The 18,404-nt window shown below is 33.5% G+C and overlaps 1 protein-coding gene across 1 annotated transcript; it reads left to right on the top strand.

Annotated features, from left to right (window-relative positions):
* Window positions 1-5,359: 5,359 nt before the first annotated feature.
* Window positions 5,360-16,810, top strand: LOC108465412 (pyrophosphate-energized membrane proton pump 3-like). Its single transcript, XM_053029737.1, is given in 15 exon segments — window positions 5,360-5,712; window positions 6,993-7,335; window positions 8,200-8,403; window positions 8,978-9,129; window positions 9,211-9,358; window positions 9,436-9,568; window positions 12,047-12,219; window positions 12,931-13,051; window positions 13,723-13,910; window positions 14,051-14,482; window positions 14,572-14,736; window positions 15,029-15,184; window positions 15,562-15,673; window positions 15,956-16,175; window positions 16,366-16,810. Coding segments are annotated over 14 exon segments (2,403 nt in total). The 5' UTR covers window positions 5,360-5,712; window positions 6,993-7,236; the 3' UTR covers window positions 16,466-16,810.
* The last annotated feature ends 1,594 nt before the right edge of the window (window positions 16,811-18,404 follow it).

Raw genomic sequence — 18,404 nt, 5'->3', positions numbered from 1 at the left:
ACCATTTGAGTTTAAGACATATCATGGCCACATCATATCTTATTAAATCAACTCATTATGTCCTATTATGATTGAATTTACTCAATGTTTAATCATTTAAAACTTACCTCAGAAGTTGCCGAACGATTACGACGGCTATTCGATCACTTTTTCCTTTCCCTTATCCAACTTTGATCCTCTAGGCTCTTGAGCTAAATCAAACAATTTACTTCCCAAATTAAACATAGTCATACGACATCCATATACATTTTATACTAGCGAAATGTACCATCAAGATATACTTTACTCAAATAATTTACATTGGCCGATCATGTATAATGTTTTGTAGCTTAATAAATTTAACATACATTATGTATTCATAATATTTGTGCAGCCAATTATCCATGGTCATACACACACAATCAAAATAAATACCAAATTTTCATATCCTTTATGCCCTAAGCGAATACACTTGTCATGTTCACCTACATTTTGAAGTACAATATTCTCATATTCGGCATTAGTATCAAGCATAATAGCCAATTCTTCCCACCATTTCCAAACCAATTCATCAATGCAATCATACCATTACAAATCAACTTAAAATAACCATATCTAATAATCAAATACCTATAGCATTGCACATTTCTCACATAGCAAGTACAACTAAATTCATTATTAATATATATATATATATCTAAACACTTAACTACAAGATTTAATCACCATTATCAAATCATAAAACAACTTATAACCATCATCTATATTTACTTCACATAAACCAAATAACCATTACATCATCTTTAAAACACTTAGCATTTTACCCATTTAATCAAGCCAAATCTCAAGACCATTCCATCACACAAATTATACCATAAATCATACTTACAATTTAAGTTAATGCATGACCGAAAATCACCATCATTAACATCATTATCAAACCAAAACCAAAACACATCTATCATCCGTATACCAAGCTTACCAAAACAAACTACTATGAGTTTCAAGCTTGTTGACCGAATCTCAAACCTCAAAATTCTAAGTTTAATCTATGGGATAAGTAGAGTTTGAACTAATCATCTCAAACATGCATAGATTTTCAAGAATCATTCAATACATACCTCATTCTAGCCATCTTCTAAGCCAAAAATCAAAGCAACCAAACTTTCTCCTCCCTCCCTTTAGGCTACGGCAATGGAGGAGAAGAAAAGACCCAACTTTGTTTTTTTCTCACCCTTTTAATTATTTAATTCCTCTTATAATTTATGACATATAATAACTTGATTTAAAATAAAACTATTTGATATTATTTAACTAAAATATAACATACAAAATGCCAAAATGTGTCATTCATGCCCATCCTTACCGTCCACTACCAAGAAAAAGGAATGTTTGGCATGCAAGTCCCTCATGCTTCAAACCATGCAATTTTTAGCCACTACCAATTAACCTATGACATTTTCAAGAATTTTCACGTAAGCCCCTTTTTATTTATTTCACATCCAAATGACAAAAATTAAAGCATGAAATTTTCACACATACTTATTCATAAATAATAAGCATAAAATATAACAATTAATTATTTTTGTGGCTCGGTTTTGTGGTCCCGAAACCACTTTCCGACTAGGGTCAAATTAGGGGTGTCACAACTAGTGTTTTACAAACGCTAATACCCTGAGATGTCACCCATCTAAAAACAAAGAAAACTTGTTAGCATAGAATCAAAAAAATAAATACAAATATTTTTTGTTCAATGTTAAGTATAAATTCTTTTACCTATTTAAAAGTGGCCACATATGTGGTTGGTGACCTGCTAATGCCAGAAATGGCATCCGATACAATGCCCAAGACCGCAGCAGTATCAACCAACTATATCTTGTGCTTTATGCTTGCCGCTCAACAAAGCTCTCGATATAACATCGGTAATACTGTTGATCCCCAACTTTAAGTATGAGCATGGTACAAATTAGCCAATAAAGGCAAGTACATTATGTGGACTTTGTTATACATTGGTCCAACATAAGTACCCCCTATTAGTTGCAATATATACGCTCGAGTTACACACATTAGCTCGTACTCAGTGGCGATGCTCGATAAGTGTTTGAAATTCTCATTCAACCATGAGAATTTCAAAGAGGTGAAGTTGTTTTCCCCGTCACCAGGAGACTGTCCAAGCAATTAGTAACATAGGGCCAAAGGTTGCGCCAGTTTGCTTGAACCTGTGACCACGTCACCGTCAATTGGTAGCCCAACTTCCATCGCAACGTCTTCCAAGGTGATTGTGCACTCCTAGCACAACACCAGATGGAAAATGTGGGTCTTGGGGCGCCACCGCTTAACCAAGGCAGATATTATGTTTGCCATCAGGTCGAACATCCAGACCAATGTCGCATATCCAAATCTTGCGGCCTCCAAGTACGACATGATCCGTTCGTCTGAACGGTACCTCAGAAAATAAACTCGCGATCTCAACACTCGATACTCATCCTGTCCATATCATAAACCGATTTTTTAAAATCATCTGACTAAAATAAATCATACTGCAACTCTATAAATATACATATAATCTTGAATAATACATATATCGATATTTTACCATTTCGTTTATCCTCAATATAATGTAATCGACAGCTTGGAGTAGAGAAGACATTTTGATATCTGCATAATTTAAAAAAAATTAAACATCACTTAATAAATTAAATATAATTAAACATTACATTATAATAATTACATTAATATAATACACACACATGAAAATATATAATTTACATATATTAGTTGTATTAACTTCAAATTTTAGATAACACCAACTAAATCCAACACCACAAACTAAATAATTAAGATTAACAACGAAAAAAAAAAGAAAAAGAAAGAAGAAGCTTCTATCTAATCTATTTTAAGCATGTTGGGGACCAAAGTCCCCCCTTTTATACTAATGAATTGTGGGAGGGGAGCCAAAAATTGATTTTTTTTAAAAACGGTAACAGACTAAAGAAATCACTGACTTGTCACGTCGTTAGTGTTGCTGATGCGACTGATGTGATATGACCGGTTAGTCATGGTTTCTCATATTTATTTTTTGATCTTTATTTTTTATTTTTTAAAAAAATGGCCTAATATTTTGTAATTTTTACATAAATGGCCCCTCTTTCTTTCTTTTTTTCCACCAATCTCCCTTTCCCACTTTCTTTTTTTTTCTTCCTCTTTTATTTTTTTTACTACTTTCTTTTTTTTTTCTCATCCTTCCTTTTTTCTTCTATTTAAAATTCTCCCTTAATGTTTATGTTTTCACTGTTCTACCCCCAATTCCTTTTTTTCTCTATTTTTTTAAATTATATCGTTCATTTCATTTATGATCTTAAATTTGTTATATCCAATGAAATAACTATTTACCATTGCGGTACTAATTTAAATGGAAATTATTATACATATTAAATATATCAAATATCTATTAGTTTTCCTAAACTTTTTCCTCTAATTACAATTTTGCCCTTATCTTTCTATATTTTAAGTTACGCTCCTTGTCAAGCGATTAATTCACATTGAGGAAATAATTTAAATAGAAATTATTTTACATTGGAAAATTTTAAAATGATTATTAATTTATATAATTCAAAGCCAATATTTTTCAAATAATATTTGACATTTGCAACATTACAAAATAATTTCAAATAACTTACTTTAGTACGTGATTTATATTTTCCTACATTTTAAAAAAGAAGATTGAAAATTAAAACATAAAAATTACAACGGAACATAAATGATGAATTACATTTTATTCAAGACCGAAACCATCGTGTCCTACAAACTGAAAAAGACCATGTTTAACAGCAACACGAGCAAGTTTCTAAATACTAATAAAACAAAAATAAATGATGAATTTGATTTTGTTCCAGATCGATACCATTGTGTCTTACAAATTGAAAAATACCATTTTTAATGGCAACATGAGCAACTTTCTTAATACTAATATTTGAGATAATCTCACACGTAGTATTCAACTGGGATTCTATTAGAACCTTTAAACATCCCCTAACCCAGAAAATCTCAAATAATACCATTCGTTAGATGCATAATCAATTTGAACCTATTATCACCTTACCACATCCAACGAAAAGACCTACATAATCAAATTGAACCCGTTACCACATAAATCACTAGCAACCGAGACTCCTATTGTTATTTGAAATTGTCACACATATGAAATTAAGGAATCAAATCTACACTTCCGAAAAGTGTTAGAACATTTTCAAATGTTTATACTGTTCCAATAACTATAAATGAATGAGTGTAATTAATCAAAAGATAAATCTTTTGGTCATTGGTTAAAAGTTATATCATTTGATTTTTGAAAAAGACTTATAACTATTCAAACAATAGTAGTTGAATAGTTATAAAATTAGATGAATAATTATTATTTATTTATTCGAAAGAGAACTATTAAAAGATGTCTTTATGAAGAGACATGAAAATTCCTATAAAATGATATTTCATTTGGAAATCACACCGAAAAAAAAATCTAAAATTCTTTCTTTTATTCCTCTATTTTCTAATATTATTAGATTATTCTATAAAGTATTACGGCAAAAATCCTTTTAGAAATTGAATTTCTTGTTATACATTGTTTAGTGCTTAGTGGACTATTCTCATCAATACAAAACGCAAATAGTCATTAGCTTTATTGTATGTTCGAGGTTAATTTGCTTAAAACTCTTTTGCACACTAAAGATAGGTAGGAGCGAATATAACCTTAAAAATAATGACTTGATACACGCTTCGAAACCTTGTCCCATTTCTTATTTTTCTGTTCGAGTTTCATTCATCTGTTTGAAATTTCTCTTATTGGAGATTTATACTAACGAAACGGACCATTAAATTTGTCGATGTCCGAGCTCCACTGGATCACTATTAAATAAAACATACATTCAAATTATAAATTTTCTAAATAAATAGAAACAAACAAAAAAAAAATCGATCCTGATCTCCATGTTTTCTTAATACAAACATTTCTCTCTTCTCTCCCTTACAACTAATCAAAAAATTTTCAACCTCCCCAAAATCCTAATCTTCACCTTACACTGATATTTCATCAGGGGCATGAGTATATATAGCTTTTTGGTGACGTCATTTTTTTCGTATTCTCCCATATACATATTATTGGTGACGTCAAAAGCATTGACGCGACCTAAAAAATATTTTTATTCCCTGTAGACAACTATTAGGTGAAAGTGCACCTATGTTTATTGTTCAAAAGATGTTATTTACTTGCATGATTTTCAAAATAGTTCATTTTCTTAAATAATAAAAAAATTTGGGTACCTAAGTTTTTATTTATAGAAGAAGGAATCTTTTAATAATTAATGGATAAAAGCTTTAATTGTCTGGTCGTGGAAACAGCTTACATGTAAGAAAACTATTGGCAGCGCTGACATGGCAAAAGAGATTTTTTAAACAGAAGCAGAGAAAAGCTTAAACCAAAAGAATAAAATGAAACCGAAGGAAACAAAAAAAAGGTAGAAAAGAAAAATCAAACAAACAAAAATAACTCATCCTTCTCGACTTGTTAAAAGTTTATAATCTTAAGGCTAAGAGGCCTGCAAAATTTCGGTTTCCGCAGAGAGAGAGAGAGAGAGAGAGAGAGAGAGAGAAGGGGGGGGGGAGAGGGAGGGAGAGCATTAACGTTTTTTTCCCTTTAATGGCGGTTACTTGGTTTCGCTGCGGCCACTGAAAACGGTATGTGTAATCTTTTTCTTTTCTTGTAGATCTAATTGATTATTTTTTAGATCAAATTATGCAATACTTTGAATCTGGGATTTTGGCTTTGGATCCTAAGTTGTTATATTTCTCAGGGAGGTCCCTTCATTTGGTTGTTTTCTTGATGAAATGTCGGGAATGAGAACTGTTTGGAACCTTCGAAAATTGAAAACTTAGTGGATGCTTTAATCGGATTAACTTTTCTTTTTCGTTTTATTTATTTCCATTTTACTATCGTAACTACAGTCCATGAGGTCCGAAAAATGGGAACAAAACAGAAAAAAAGAAAGGAGAAAAATATCATGATTCATGAATGCTGAACTGAAATTATTGTATTTTGAGTTGAATTGGTCTTGTTTTTTAGTCTTATGATAGGTCAAAATGGAACAAAATAATGTTTGGTTCTTGCAAATGTGTGGGTTGAAAAATATAAAATCTACTTCATCTTTTGGCTAATTTATTAGCTTCTAATGGCCTTTTGCAACATCTTGCACTTTTTATGGAATATCTCTTGGCAGTGCAATAGGGGAAGTGAAGTGGTTAATTGGAGGTCGAAATGATATTTGGTGGTTATAATCTTGTAAGATGTTTGAATATTTTAGGTTGAGCCTTTGCTTGATGTTAAGGGTGAGGAACAATTTTCTAATCTAATGGTTAAGTACTTAGGTTCGTTACCACCTTCATAGCGTAAGCCTAACCATTGCATTCAAAATTTTTACATCTCCCTTCTTTTCCATCCCATCCTTCCACTTAGCAAAACTTGAATTGTATTTTATGCAATTCTTGACACAGTAAGCTGAGATTTTTAAAGATATTCTGGTTAAATGTTCAGTTTCAGTAAAACCAATGAGATTGTTCTTTCCAGATCTTTTAGTCTATGCAATTACTTTTGCACCTTTTTCCAGGTTCTCATTTTTTATCTACTCAGATACAGTCATAAGTAGGGGCTTTGGCTGCTTAATATTAAGCAATATGAGCATAATTATGATGTTAGATTTTGTTCTGATCAGTGTAGAGTACTTCCATGATCACATTTCTAGGCTTAGAGACTCGAGATATTGGGTTTCTATGATTGGAAATGCAGTGTATTAAGAATCCTTCTCCAATTATCTGCCTAAAAGTGTCTTATTCACTGATGAGGTATTGTTTTTACATCACCAAAGTTTTGGCTTGGTTTGATTTGACCTAAACCTTAAGTGTTTGTAATTTTTGTTTGTTTACTTCAGTTTTAACCGGTAAATGTTTTGATCTTTATGCAGGAAAATTAACTTGTGTCTAAAAATCACTGAACTGGAGGGAAGGCAAGAATAGAAGCTATTGAACCTGAATTAAGGCTGTTGTTATTAAAAAAGTTGATTGTCTTTTATGTCTTAGGTGAAATTATAGTCTTTCACTGGACAAATTAAAGCATTCAAAATTCAGCGACCAAGTTCAGGGGGTGATTTGCCCCAAACTGGGGAGTACTCTTTTCCTGTTTCCCGGAGGGTGAACTCTGCCAGTGCCATGATGATGGGAGATGACGTTGAGAATGGTAATTTGGGGCCTTACCTAGATAGGCCAAGGACTTTTCCGAACATGTGTAGTAAACCATATACTCCCTTGGTAAGGACATTATGTTTGTCTCAGTTTTGTGTGCAGTTTGTTAGTTGTAGATGAGTGCGCATTTGGATATTTTGGCCTTGATGTCTCTTTTTGTTCTCATTTTTCCTTTTTGGATACTTTTGGAAAAGGGGAATTAATTCCTATTGGCCAGATCATTTTTCTCATTGTCAATTTGTAGTTGCTTCGGAATAATTTAATATTGCTATAGATTAAGTGTATTTTAGCTATATACACAATTAGTGAGCGGAGATGCTTGATTTAGAACTCTATATGTTTCAGGAATTGTTTGAAGGCTACCTTGGTGAGACTGCTCATTCTAATATTTCTTTTCTAGATCAATTGGTATATCAAGTACTTGTTATGAAGTCCACAAAATACATCCTGACTTTTTGTTTTTTCATTTGGCCACATTTTTCCTTCTTAATTGCAGTTAAGATTCTTGTCTATTATCTTGGCTTATGTGTGTCTATCTGTTGGTTTTGGTGTTATGTTGTTTATAATAGTTGTGGTTCTATTGAACTTAAAATGGAAAAATATGGTTAGCATTAAAAAAAGGAAAGAAGCTTAGCGTGATCTTCACAGAGACCGCTGAATTGATGTGAATGGTAGTTTGACTTGTACTGGCAAAGTTAATAGAGACCCACAGCTGAATATTTTAGTCAAGAAAATAAGGAGTGATGTGGATACTATGGAGAATTCTTTTCTTTTTCATTTCTATTGTCTTGCCTAGCTAAGCATATTTTTTTATCTCTCTCTCTCCTTCCTCTTGGCTCATGAGACACTCTTTTTCCTCTTATTGTGTGTTCATTGATTAATTCCTATTCTCAAAAAAGAAAAAAAAAAAAGACTAATTCCTTTCTGCAGATTTTTCGAATTCTCAGGGGAATTAATGTTCGTGTTCTTGTTATACTTCTCTTTTTGGGCTTCGGATATGTCTTTTACATTGGAGCAAGTACTTCTCCTCTCATTGTTTTTGTCTTCTCAGTTTGCATTGTCAGCTTCCTTTTGTCAATTTATCTTACAAAGTGGGTCCTTTCCAAGGATGAAGGGCCTCCAGAGATGGCTCAGGTAATATTTTTTTAGGGTAAATTCAACTTTCATAAAATCAAATATCAAGCTTTCTTTATGCTCTTGGAAAAATTGTATTAAATGCTTCTCCAGCAACTTTTTAATTACTAAATGAATGTTTTATTCTCAATGCCTGTTAATTTTGTTAGAATTTTACTGCTTTAATGTACATCAGTCATATCTAACGACCGTTAGAGTTTCATGTAAGGCTTGATAAGAAATATTGATGATAGAGGACACTTTTTTTTTTTACATCAATTAAACTCTAGCCTCTTAATCTAATCTGTACAGAACGTTTTCAGAAAATATTTTTGCAATTGAATAGCATGCATAGATCTAGGAAAAAGTATGATTTCTAGTTTATTCATTGTCGGCATTTGGAACAAGAAGAAATTCTTAAGGCTAAGAACTCCATGCTTTCTCACTACTTTGTCACATACATATCTTGATAAAGAGGAGCCTCCCCCAAATTGTTTGTCATTTTCTTGTTAACACTTAAAATGCAACTAATAACTTTCTATTTGCTAGCAATCTCGTCATTCACCTTTATCAAGCTTATCTTTTTTGTTTCTAGATATCTGAGGCTATACGTGATGGAGCAGAAGGATTCTTCAAGACACAGTATGGTACTATCTCCAAGATGGCATTGTTGCTAGCACTAGTGATCCTTAGCATATATTTGTTTCGAAATACAACTCCTCAACAAGAATCCTCAGGCTTAGGAAGGTTGAGATATATATGAACATTATGTAAAATAGCATTCGACTTCTTTTTCTTTACCCTTGTGACAAATATGATTTTGTGCAGGGCAACATCTGCATGTATCACTGTTGCTGCATTTCTATTGGGGGCTCTATGTTCAGGTGTCGCTGGGTATGTTGGGATGTGGGTATCAGTTCGTGCAAATGTTCGAGTCTCTAATGCTGCAAGACGGTCAGCAAGGGAAGCACTGCAGGTTGTATCCTTTTAAATTTCATTTTTTTTTCTTGGATGCTTGTGGATTTGAGTACTAAGTGCAGACATAACATGCAGATAGCTGTCCGTGCTGGTGGTTTTTCCGCCTTGGTGGTGGTTGGTATGGCTGTGATTGGTATAGCCATCCTTTATGCAACTTTTTATGTTTGGCTAGGAGTGCATTAACCTGGTTCAATGAAGGTTACAGATTGTATGTGATTAATTTCCTTATTCCTTAATTTATTTATATTAATTCACTTTGTGCAGATGGATATTCATATTACATGGTTCTTACCGTTTCCTACATACGTTGACATATTGAGAAATATTCTTGAATGTTCATGTTCTCTTGTTTAAATGTTGATTGAGTGTATAAGCATGATTTCCTGTTTCCCCCATATAAATGAAAGTGGGTAGTAGTTGGTTCTCTTGGCTATCTAAGATTGGTAATTGCCTTGCAAATTCATCAAGTGTGATCATTAGTTTAAAGCAGCTATGACTTGGGTTTTAGACTTTTAGTTATATCTGTCAATGACGTGTGGTATGGCTTCTAGCTATTAGGTTTTTGGCTACCTAAAATTTTCTTACTAATGAAGAGAATGGCACATATGAACATTCTATGAATTACTAACAAAATACAATGGAGAAAGTGGCACAACATTCCTTAGAATAATTGTTATTATATTCTTGTCAAAGTTAATGATTTGAGTTGCCCTTTCTATTTGAATTAGAGTGACTGAAAGTTTTGTGATTGAAGGTTCTTGATTTAATTATACCAAATATGTCTTTTGGAATCTGTCTCACATGTTTTCTTTGAAGCTTATTGCTGTATGCATAACATCTTATGTATGATATTGTTGGGTGTTTGTAACATGGTATTCTTGATTTTTGAGGCATTGTTGCTAATTTGTAGTCTTTGCTTTCTGCAAGTACTGTATTTTGTTTCCTATGACAGTTCATGTTGGTTAACTTTATCTCACATGGTGAACTATTGTTTTCACATAGAAAGTTCAGGTGCTATGTTGCTTGCAATGCTGAAGTGATCTGTTGTTATGGCTGGACCTATGTTAGGAAAGGCCTTTAATTTTGATTCTCCAATTAAGGCTTACGTTGCAATTTTATTTCTTTTCCTTAGGTTTCTTGTTTGTGATTTTACGTCAGTTAATTTATTTTTGTTTTAGAATAGGTTGCCTATTTATGTAACAAGATTGGTCCTTTTTAAGGGACGTATGGAATAATAAACCTTAAGCAAAATTTCTATCAAAAAACCCTTGAGAGATTTGGGTCTCTCTCTTATGAGTCCTAAGGTTTTAGTCTCCTTTTATGAGCTGAAAGGTTTCAGTCTCCCTTTGATGAGCTGAGCTATCAATCCTAAACACATGGTCGTAACAATTTGGTATCAAGAGCCAATGATCCTTAGCAATGGTAGAACAATGGTTGACAGAGTGGCGAGTAAAAATATGTAAGGAGCTTGAGCATATGCAGGCAAAGATAGAACAAATGCTTGATTGTAAGTTGCAGCATGTTGATGAAATTATTGCTGAAACCAAAACCCAAGTGTTTAATCAAATGCATGAAGAAATAGATAAAATGATTGGTGGTAAAAAGGTTGGTAACTTTATGGTAGACCCTCTAATTGAAGAAAACCAAACCATGGAAGCTTCTATCAATCTTTCTTCCGTATCCTATGTATCAAACCCTCCTAAATCCATGTTGACAAAAACCATGGCAGTCAAAACCAACTTTGATCCTTTCTGTTATTCATTAACCCCTTCTAAACTCATATCCAGTAAACTGCCTATTTCTTTAAACTTGATTTGAAAAACCTCCAAGTGTATATCAAAAATGTTTAATGGGTCTAAACCTGCTGGGTTACCTAGTGAAATGGATTTTTTTTTTTTTACCAAAAACATGCTTGAGTTTATGGGAGTTGCCAGTCGAGAAAGCTTAATTGGGTTACTTTCAAAAATTGTGAAGGTTGGTTAGAAGTTTGAAGTGATCCATTCAATGGTGCTCATAAATGTGAATAAGTTGGTGGAGGTCCATGACCTCTATTGATTTCTATTGTTTGTAATGCGAAGGAATAATGGTGTGGTAGTGGTCGGTTTAGCTAATACAATTGCCTTTGATTCAACTACAATGATGATTTTCAGGATGTGTGAGCACTATATAAATATCATTCACCCTTGAGAAAGGCAGCATTGGCCTAGTGTATCTGACTTTGTGAGTGTGAGAACAAACTCTTCTCTAGGAGGGGAGTAATGTTTTGTGCCAAACCTATGTCAGGAAAGACCATTAATTTCCATTTTCTAACTAAGGATTACGTTGTAGGTTTATTTCATTCCTTAGGATTTTTAGTTTTGATTTTATTTAATTTTTTCCCGTTGGTTTCCTATTTATGAAACAAGGCTGGCCCTTGGTTAAAGGGACAAATGGAATAATGAGCCCTAAGCAGAATTGATATTAAAAAACCCTAAAGAGATTTGGGTCTCTCTCTAACGAGTCCTAAAGTTTCAGTCTCCCTATGATGAGCTGAGCTATCAAATCACACTACATATGCTTGTATGCAAACATGACTATATTTGGACTGTGGCTGTTGATTCTTTGTTCACCTTAAACTAGCATTACATGGATTTTAGAATCAATAGTACTAGTGACTCCCTTGATCAATATTGTGTATTTCTTTCAGTGCCTCTTCTTCTTGTGGGATATGGTTTTGGGGCTTCATTTGTTGCCCTATTTGCTCAGTTGGGTGGTGGAATATATACAAAAGCAGCTGACGTTGGGGCAGATCTTGTGGGAAAAGTGGAACAAGGAATACCTGAAGATGATCCTCGAAACCCGGCTGTAATTGCAGATTTGGTATTGAATTTGAACTTCATGGAGTTCTTTATTTGAATTGATGCTTAAGATATAATTAATCATTTGGAGTCCGAAGTAACACGGTTTTATTCTCTTCATCTTATTTATTTAGTTTTGAGTTGAAAATGAGTATGTAAAGCTTGCGCATATTTTGTGTAATTTCCTATTTTAGACAATGAATTTGTTCATTTATGAACTGGACTGAAGGTTTATGGTTGTAGGAGTTGACTATAGGGGCTTTTGTTGGAAGAAAATTTTTGAAGTTGTATTTTAAAAGCAATTGCAATTTTGTTAAACATTTTATTATGATAGCAGAACTCTGGGGGATATGTTTCTACCTGACCTTGCACATAATTATTAAAGCCTTTCTCAGATTCAAATACACATGCATTTGAGAGAGAAAGCAGAAAACTTATATTTTAATTTTTATTTTTAGAAGTTTATATTTCTTTACCATTAAAAAATTGAACCTTCTAGATTTCGTGGAAACTGAAGTAATCCATTTGAAGATTTTGTTAGTAAAAGAATTATTGGTTGAAAGTTCAATAAGGGACGTGGCGGAAAATATATACTGCAAATCAGTATTGGAAAGCGTGATCAAATTTACAGCCATGATGATTCTTCTTTATCTTTATATTTTATGTTTAAGTTTTCACACATTTTATCTTAGTGGTAACGTTTGTTACTTGGATCTTTCCTTTTGTACTGAAGGTTGGAGACAATGTTGGTGATTGTGCTGCTCGAGGTGCAGATCTTTTTGAAAGCATTGCAGCAGAGATAATTAGTGCCATGATACTTGGTGGAACAATGGCTCAGCGTTGTAAAATTGAAGGCGAGTTCAAGTCCCCTCTCATTTTTAATGGAATTGTAACATATTTATACTGTTGCATCCTGTGAATGTCCTATTAACTACAACAATTTACAACTGCAAAAATATAATTTTATCTTGTTTTAATAAATTTACCACAAATCAAGTTGAAAGTTAAAACCTTCCTGACCAGTACAAGGAAGCCACAATTTGCAGTTTGATGAGATAAAGAGGCATTCTTGTGTCCTGATGTTTCGTTTTGTTATTGTAGTTAAGTGAGGTTTGAAAGAGGGTTGTAAAAGTGGATGACTAGTGTTATTTGGCTCTTACCTAATGTTGAAGACAAACTTGAAATGCCTCTTAACTAGAAGCGATCAGGCATCTCTAGTCTTGGTTACTAATGTTTTATGACTGCTGTAGTTTTCAAACCAACCTTGTCAACAAATAGGTATGAAAGAAGTTTATACCCCTATGGTGTTAGAACCAAGTTTGTTAGTTCTAAGAGTATGTCCATTGGTTGTAGTTAATATTAAGGGTTCAGACCTGCAAAAATGTAACTAAGTGACGGTATGAAAAACATTTCATGTTGAGTTGTTAGCTTGGTTTTTGTTTCAGTTTATTTTTCTCTGGTTTTGGCATATTCTTTGTATTGAGTGTGTTCTTTTGGTGTGGCCTCATCTTTGATATTTATGCAGACCCGTCTGGCTTCATCCTGTTTCCTCTTGTTGTGCACTCATTTGACCTGGTGGTATCATCAATTGGAATACTTTCAATTAGGGGTACACGTGACTCCAATGTGAAAGTTCCATTAGAGGATCCAATGACAATCCTTCAGAAAGGATATTCTGTTACAATAATTTTGGCTGTTCTGACATTTTTTGGGGTAATATATAATCTATAACTGGAGCATAATGCAATATTTTTTTCTATTTTCTCTCATGAAGTATTGAAATCTTGCCATTTACATTCCTTTGTTTTGATTGAAAGCTTATTCATGTCTTGTACTTTTTGAAATGATTGCAGTCTACTCGGTGGTTGCTTTATACTGAACAAGCACCTTCTGCATGGTTGACCTTATGTGGATTAGTTGGTATTATTACAGCGTATGTTTTTGTCTGGATAACCAAATATTACACTGACTACAAGCATGAGCCTGTACGCACATTAGCGCTTTCTAGCTCTACAGGACATGGGACTAACATTATTGCTGGAGTCAGCTTGGGCCTGGAATCGACAGCACTTCCTGTTCTTGTTATAAGTGTATCTATTATTTCTGCTTTTTGGCTGGGTCACACCTCAGGGCTTGTGGACGAAACAGGAAGTCCAACTGGTGGGCTGTTTGGCACAGCAGTAGCTACAATGGGAATGCTCAGCACTGCTGCTTATATTCTAACCATGGATATGTTTGGTCCTATAGCTGATAATGCTGGTGGAATTGTAGAGCTGAGTCAGCAGGTGCTATATTGCTGATTCTCTAGATTTTACTGTATATTACAGTTTCTTCTTTTTGGATTATTTAAGTTGGCTGTTGATGCCTTGTACAGCCAGACAGTGTGCGAGAGATTACTGATGTTCTTGATGCTGTCGGGAACACCACAAAAGCTACCACCAAGGGTTTTGCCATTGGATCTGCAGCACTTGCTTCCTTTCTTCTGTTTAGTGCATATATGGATGAGGTTTCATCTTTTGCACGTGAACCTTTTAAACAGGTCTGTGTTACTATACTATGCTTTAATGAAAGACTGTATAGTTTACCACTCACTTCCTACTAATGTTTTACTTAGGAATTAAAAAAGAAGAAGCAATGATTGAGTAATTTACTAAAGAAAAATGTGTGGTTTTTCTTGTAACCACAGTAATTGTGCTTGAATTGGTGCTTCTGAGAAATGGTAAAAAATGATGAGAACATGTAAAAAAGTGGCAACAAATGGAGCCTGAAGTTGTTACTTCGCAATGTCTTTCAATATTTGTCTAACATTTGTAGTTTGAATGATCTTTCAGGTTGATATTGCCATTCCTGAGGTTTTTATTGGTGGGTTGTTGGGTTCCATGCTTATATTCCTATTTAGTTCATGGGCCTGCGCTGCTGTTGGCCGAACTGCTCAGGAGGTTGTTAAGGAAGTGAGAAGACAATTTATTGAGAGGCCGGGTATCATGGTGGGTCTAAGGTTTCAATTGCCTTTTATAGCGTGTACTTTAACTGTTCACTTTTCTATTTGTATTTGAGCAAAAAGCAGTAGAGAAATTTAAAAATATTTCTTATCTGGATAGAAGAATTGTGAGAGAAGTGACAAGAAGAGAAAAAAGATACAGTTGCAGTCTTTGTTCCATAATCCACTTTTAAAGTTTCTTTCCAAAAGTATAAAGATGTGAAAAGAGATTTAAAACTTTCTATTCATTGTTCTTATCATTAATCTGACAGAAACAAATTTAGAGTAATTAAGTGTTGCTTTAAATCATGTTGTTTCTTTTCTATAATTTCTCTATCTTGTGTGAATATTTGTGCTTTATTTTTTCTGAAATACTTAATGCAGGACTACAAGGAGAAACCAGATTATGGTCGCTGTGTTGCTATTGTGGCTTCTGCATCTCTGAGGGAGATGATAAAACCTGGTGCTTTGGCTATAGTATCACCAATTGTAGTTGGTACGTCAATTGCTCTTTGCTGATTATAATTATTATTTTTGCTATTATTTACTGTTGATATTCTGGGGTAGTTTGTTCATTTATCTTATTAATCCTTCATTTCTTTCTGATTTTTTCTTTTAAGTTTTTTTTTTCTTTCCTAGTGTTAATTTCCAAGAATGTAAATTATATTTTACCAAGATACTTTAGGAGATTAGATGTCTAAAGCGGTTTCTCTGATTTTCTTTTGAGTTTAGTATATTTTTAGAATCTAAGCACATACAATATTGTAATAATTTGCAGGTTTTCTATTTCGAGTTTTGGGACACTATACTGGGCATCCTCTCCTCGGAGCAAAAGTAGTAGCTGCTTTGTTGATGTTTGCAACAGTTTCTGGTATTTTAATGGCTCTTTTTCTAAACACAGCTGGTGGTGCCTGGGATAATGCAAAGAAGTTTATTGAGACTGGAGCCCTTGGTGGCAAAGGCAGCGAATCTCATAAAGCAGCAGTTACTGGAGATACGTAAGTTTGTTTTTTCCTTTTCTTGTATTCCTGTTCCTTAATAACTGTAGGGTTGTGTTGCTCCAACTCTTCATGTTTCTTGAAGTTGTCTGATACTCATGCCCAATAATATGGTATAGTGATATGATCTCCGAGTATCTTTCAAATAATAATAAGAAGAAAATGATAATTGGAATTTATGGGATTGCAGAGTGGGAGATCCATTCAAAGACACAGCTGGACCATCACTTCATGTGCTCATAAAAATGCTTGCTACCATAACACTTGTAATGGCGCCAGTGTTTCTCTGAGACTTTCGTTTGTTTATATATATATATTTGATGGGGAGTTGAGTAGCAGGCAGCGTACCAACATACAAGCACCCATCACCGAGTTATTGTTAGGGTATTACTATTTTGCACATACACAACTGATTGATTGATAGATAGGTAGATAGGTAGATAGGTATTTGATGTCTATAATGGCCGTGGCTGCCTGTCTCAATTGATAGCCTCACCAAATCGTTTTCTATCTGAAACAATAAGGGATGTTTATAGAGTGCAGTGTAGTGCACGTATAGTATTTTCTGTTAAACGTTTGTACTTTGATATTCCATTTTCAAGTTTTTAATGCGTTTCTAACTTTTACCCTCAAAACTGTTGAAAACGGATCTGTATTTGAGGCTTAAACGTAAATTCATAATTGAGTACCTAAATTTGTATAAGGTCGATTTAGCTAGTCCAATGCTTAACTGTAATGACGTGGCATTTACCATTGCTAAATTTCACGTCAGAATTTCCCCTTTTTTTAAAAAAAAAAATTGAATTAAATAATCGGTATGAAAATTGACATGGTTTAGTATCGTTCAATTAAGTCACATCAGCAGTATTTATGCGACGTCGAGGTTAATTTAATATTAAATTTTGAAAATGTGTTTTCGAAAAGTAACTGAAAAAGTGATTTGAGAGTTATCAAAATATTGGAGAACTTTAAAATGTTTATTTTAAATATATAAAATAAAATAAGTTATTTTAAATAATATTATATTATCATATGTGAAATAAAAATTTTAAATAACTTTTAAGTAAATAATTAATTTGTTTCTAAATTTAAAATATATATTTTAGATTGGATATGAAAATAACACTTATAATTAATAAAAGTTTTATAATTGATGAAGTACTTATAATTAATAATATTAAAACTTCAACTTAAATTATAATAGAATTATAAACATAATTTATAATAATATATTATTAATATTATAACATAGGAAATATAACACTTAAATATTTTAAGGAATTAATATAAATTATTTGCAACATTTAATTTTAATTTGTTTGTGAAACCCAAATTTTGCCCGGGCCCAATCAAAGAATAAACCAAAAATAATAAATAAGTCCATTAAATGTTCATTTACAAAACCAAATCAGCCCAAGTTTTAAAACCCAATTACAAGCCCAATAACTTAAACCCTAATAGCCCAATTAACCCAAAACATATCAGCTAAACAAAAACCCTAAGTGCCTTCCAGCGCCGCACCCTCTGGCCACCCCATGTGCCTCTGTAGCATGCATGATGCCCGATGTCTGTCCCCTCTCGCACCAAAATGGCAAAAAATCGAAACATTTGCCTTTGACCCCGCCGATCTTGCAAAAAAGGACAAAAAAGGAAAGCCAAAACGAGACGCAACAGTAGAGAACCCAAACAAAACGCAAACAGTAGTAGAGACAATATTTTTCTAATATTGTAATCGGTTATAAAGCCGAAAAGAAACCAATGTAAAAAGGGGGGATTCAATATAAAAAAATTCAAAAAAGGTAATTTTCCTGTTTCGATTCTTATTTTTGTCCTTTTAGAAACAAAATATTAAAATAGAAAAACGGTTTACCTTTTTTCTCCTTCTCGCACAGTCGTCGAAGGCGTTTCCTGAACCCAAAAGCCACCGAATCCGTTAGGGTTTCATTTGAGCTTCGGCCAAAAAGGGACGCGAAGGGCGTGCGACGAAGGGAAGAAAAATCAACCTTCCAAGGCATTCGCCTTTTGATCCAGGTTCTGGAAATTAAAAAAAGGGGAAAAGAAGCGAAATAGGCTGAAACGCCTAATTTTACGCGCCTCCGACCGCCTTTTGCGGCGGGGCTAGGGCAGACCACGACGGGGCTAAGACGAAAAGCCATGGCTGGTGCTTGATCCCATTTCAGAGGAAAAGAGATTCCCAGATTTTTTTTTAAATACCTAACAAAGTGATTT

Source organism: Gossypium arboreum, chromosome 6 (assembly GCF_025698485.1).
Source record: "Gossypium arboreum isolate Shixiya-1 chromosome 6, ASM2569848v2, whole genome shotgun sequence".
NCBI classification, from domain to species: domain Eukaryota; kingdom Viridiplantae; phylum Streptophyta; class Magnoliopsida; order Malvales; family Malvaceae; genus Gossypium; species Gossypium arboreum.
This window is presented reverse-complemented; position numbering and strand designations above follow the sequence as displayed.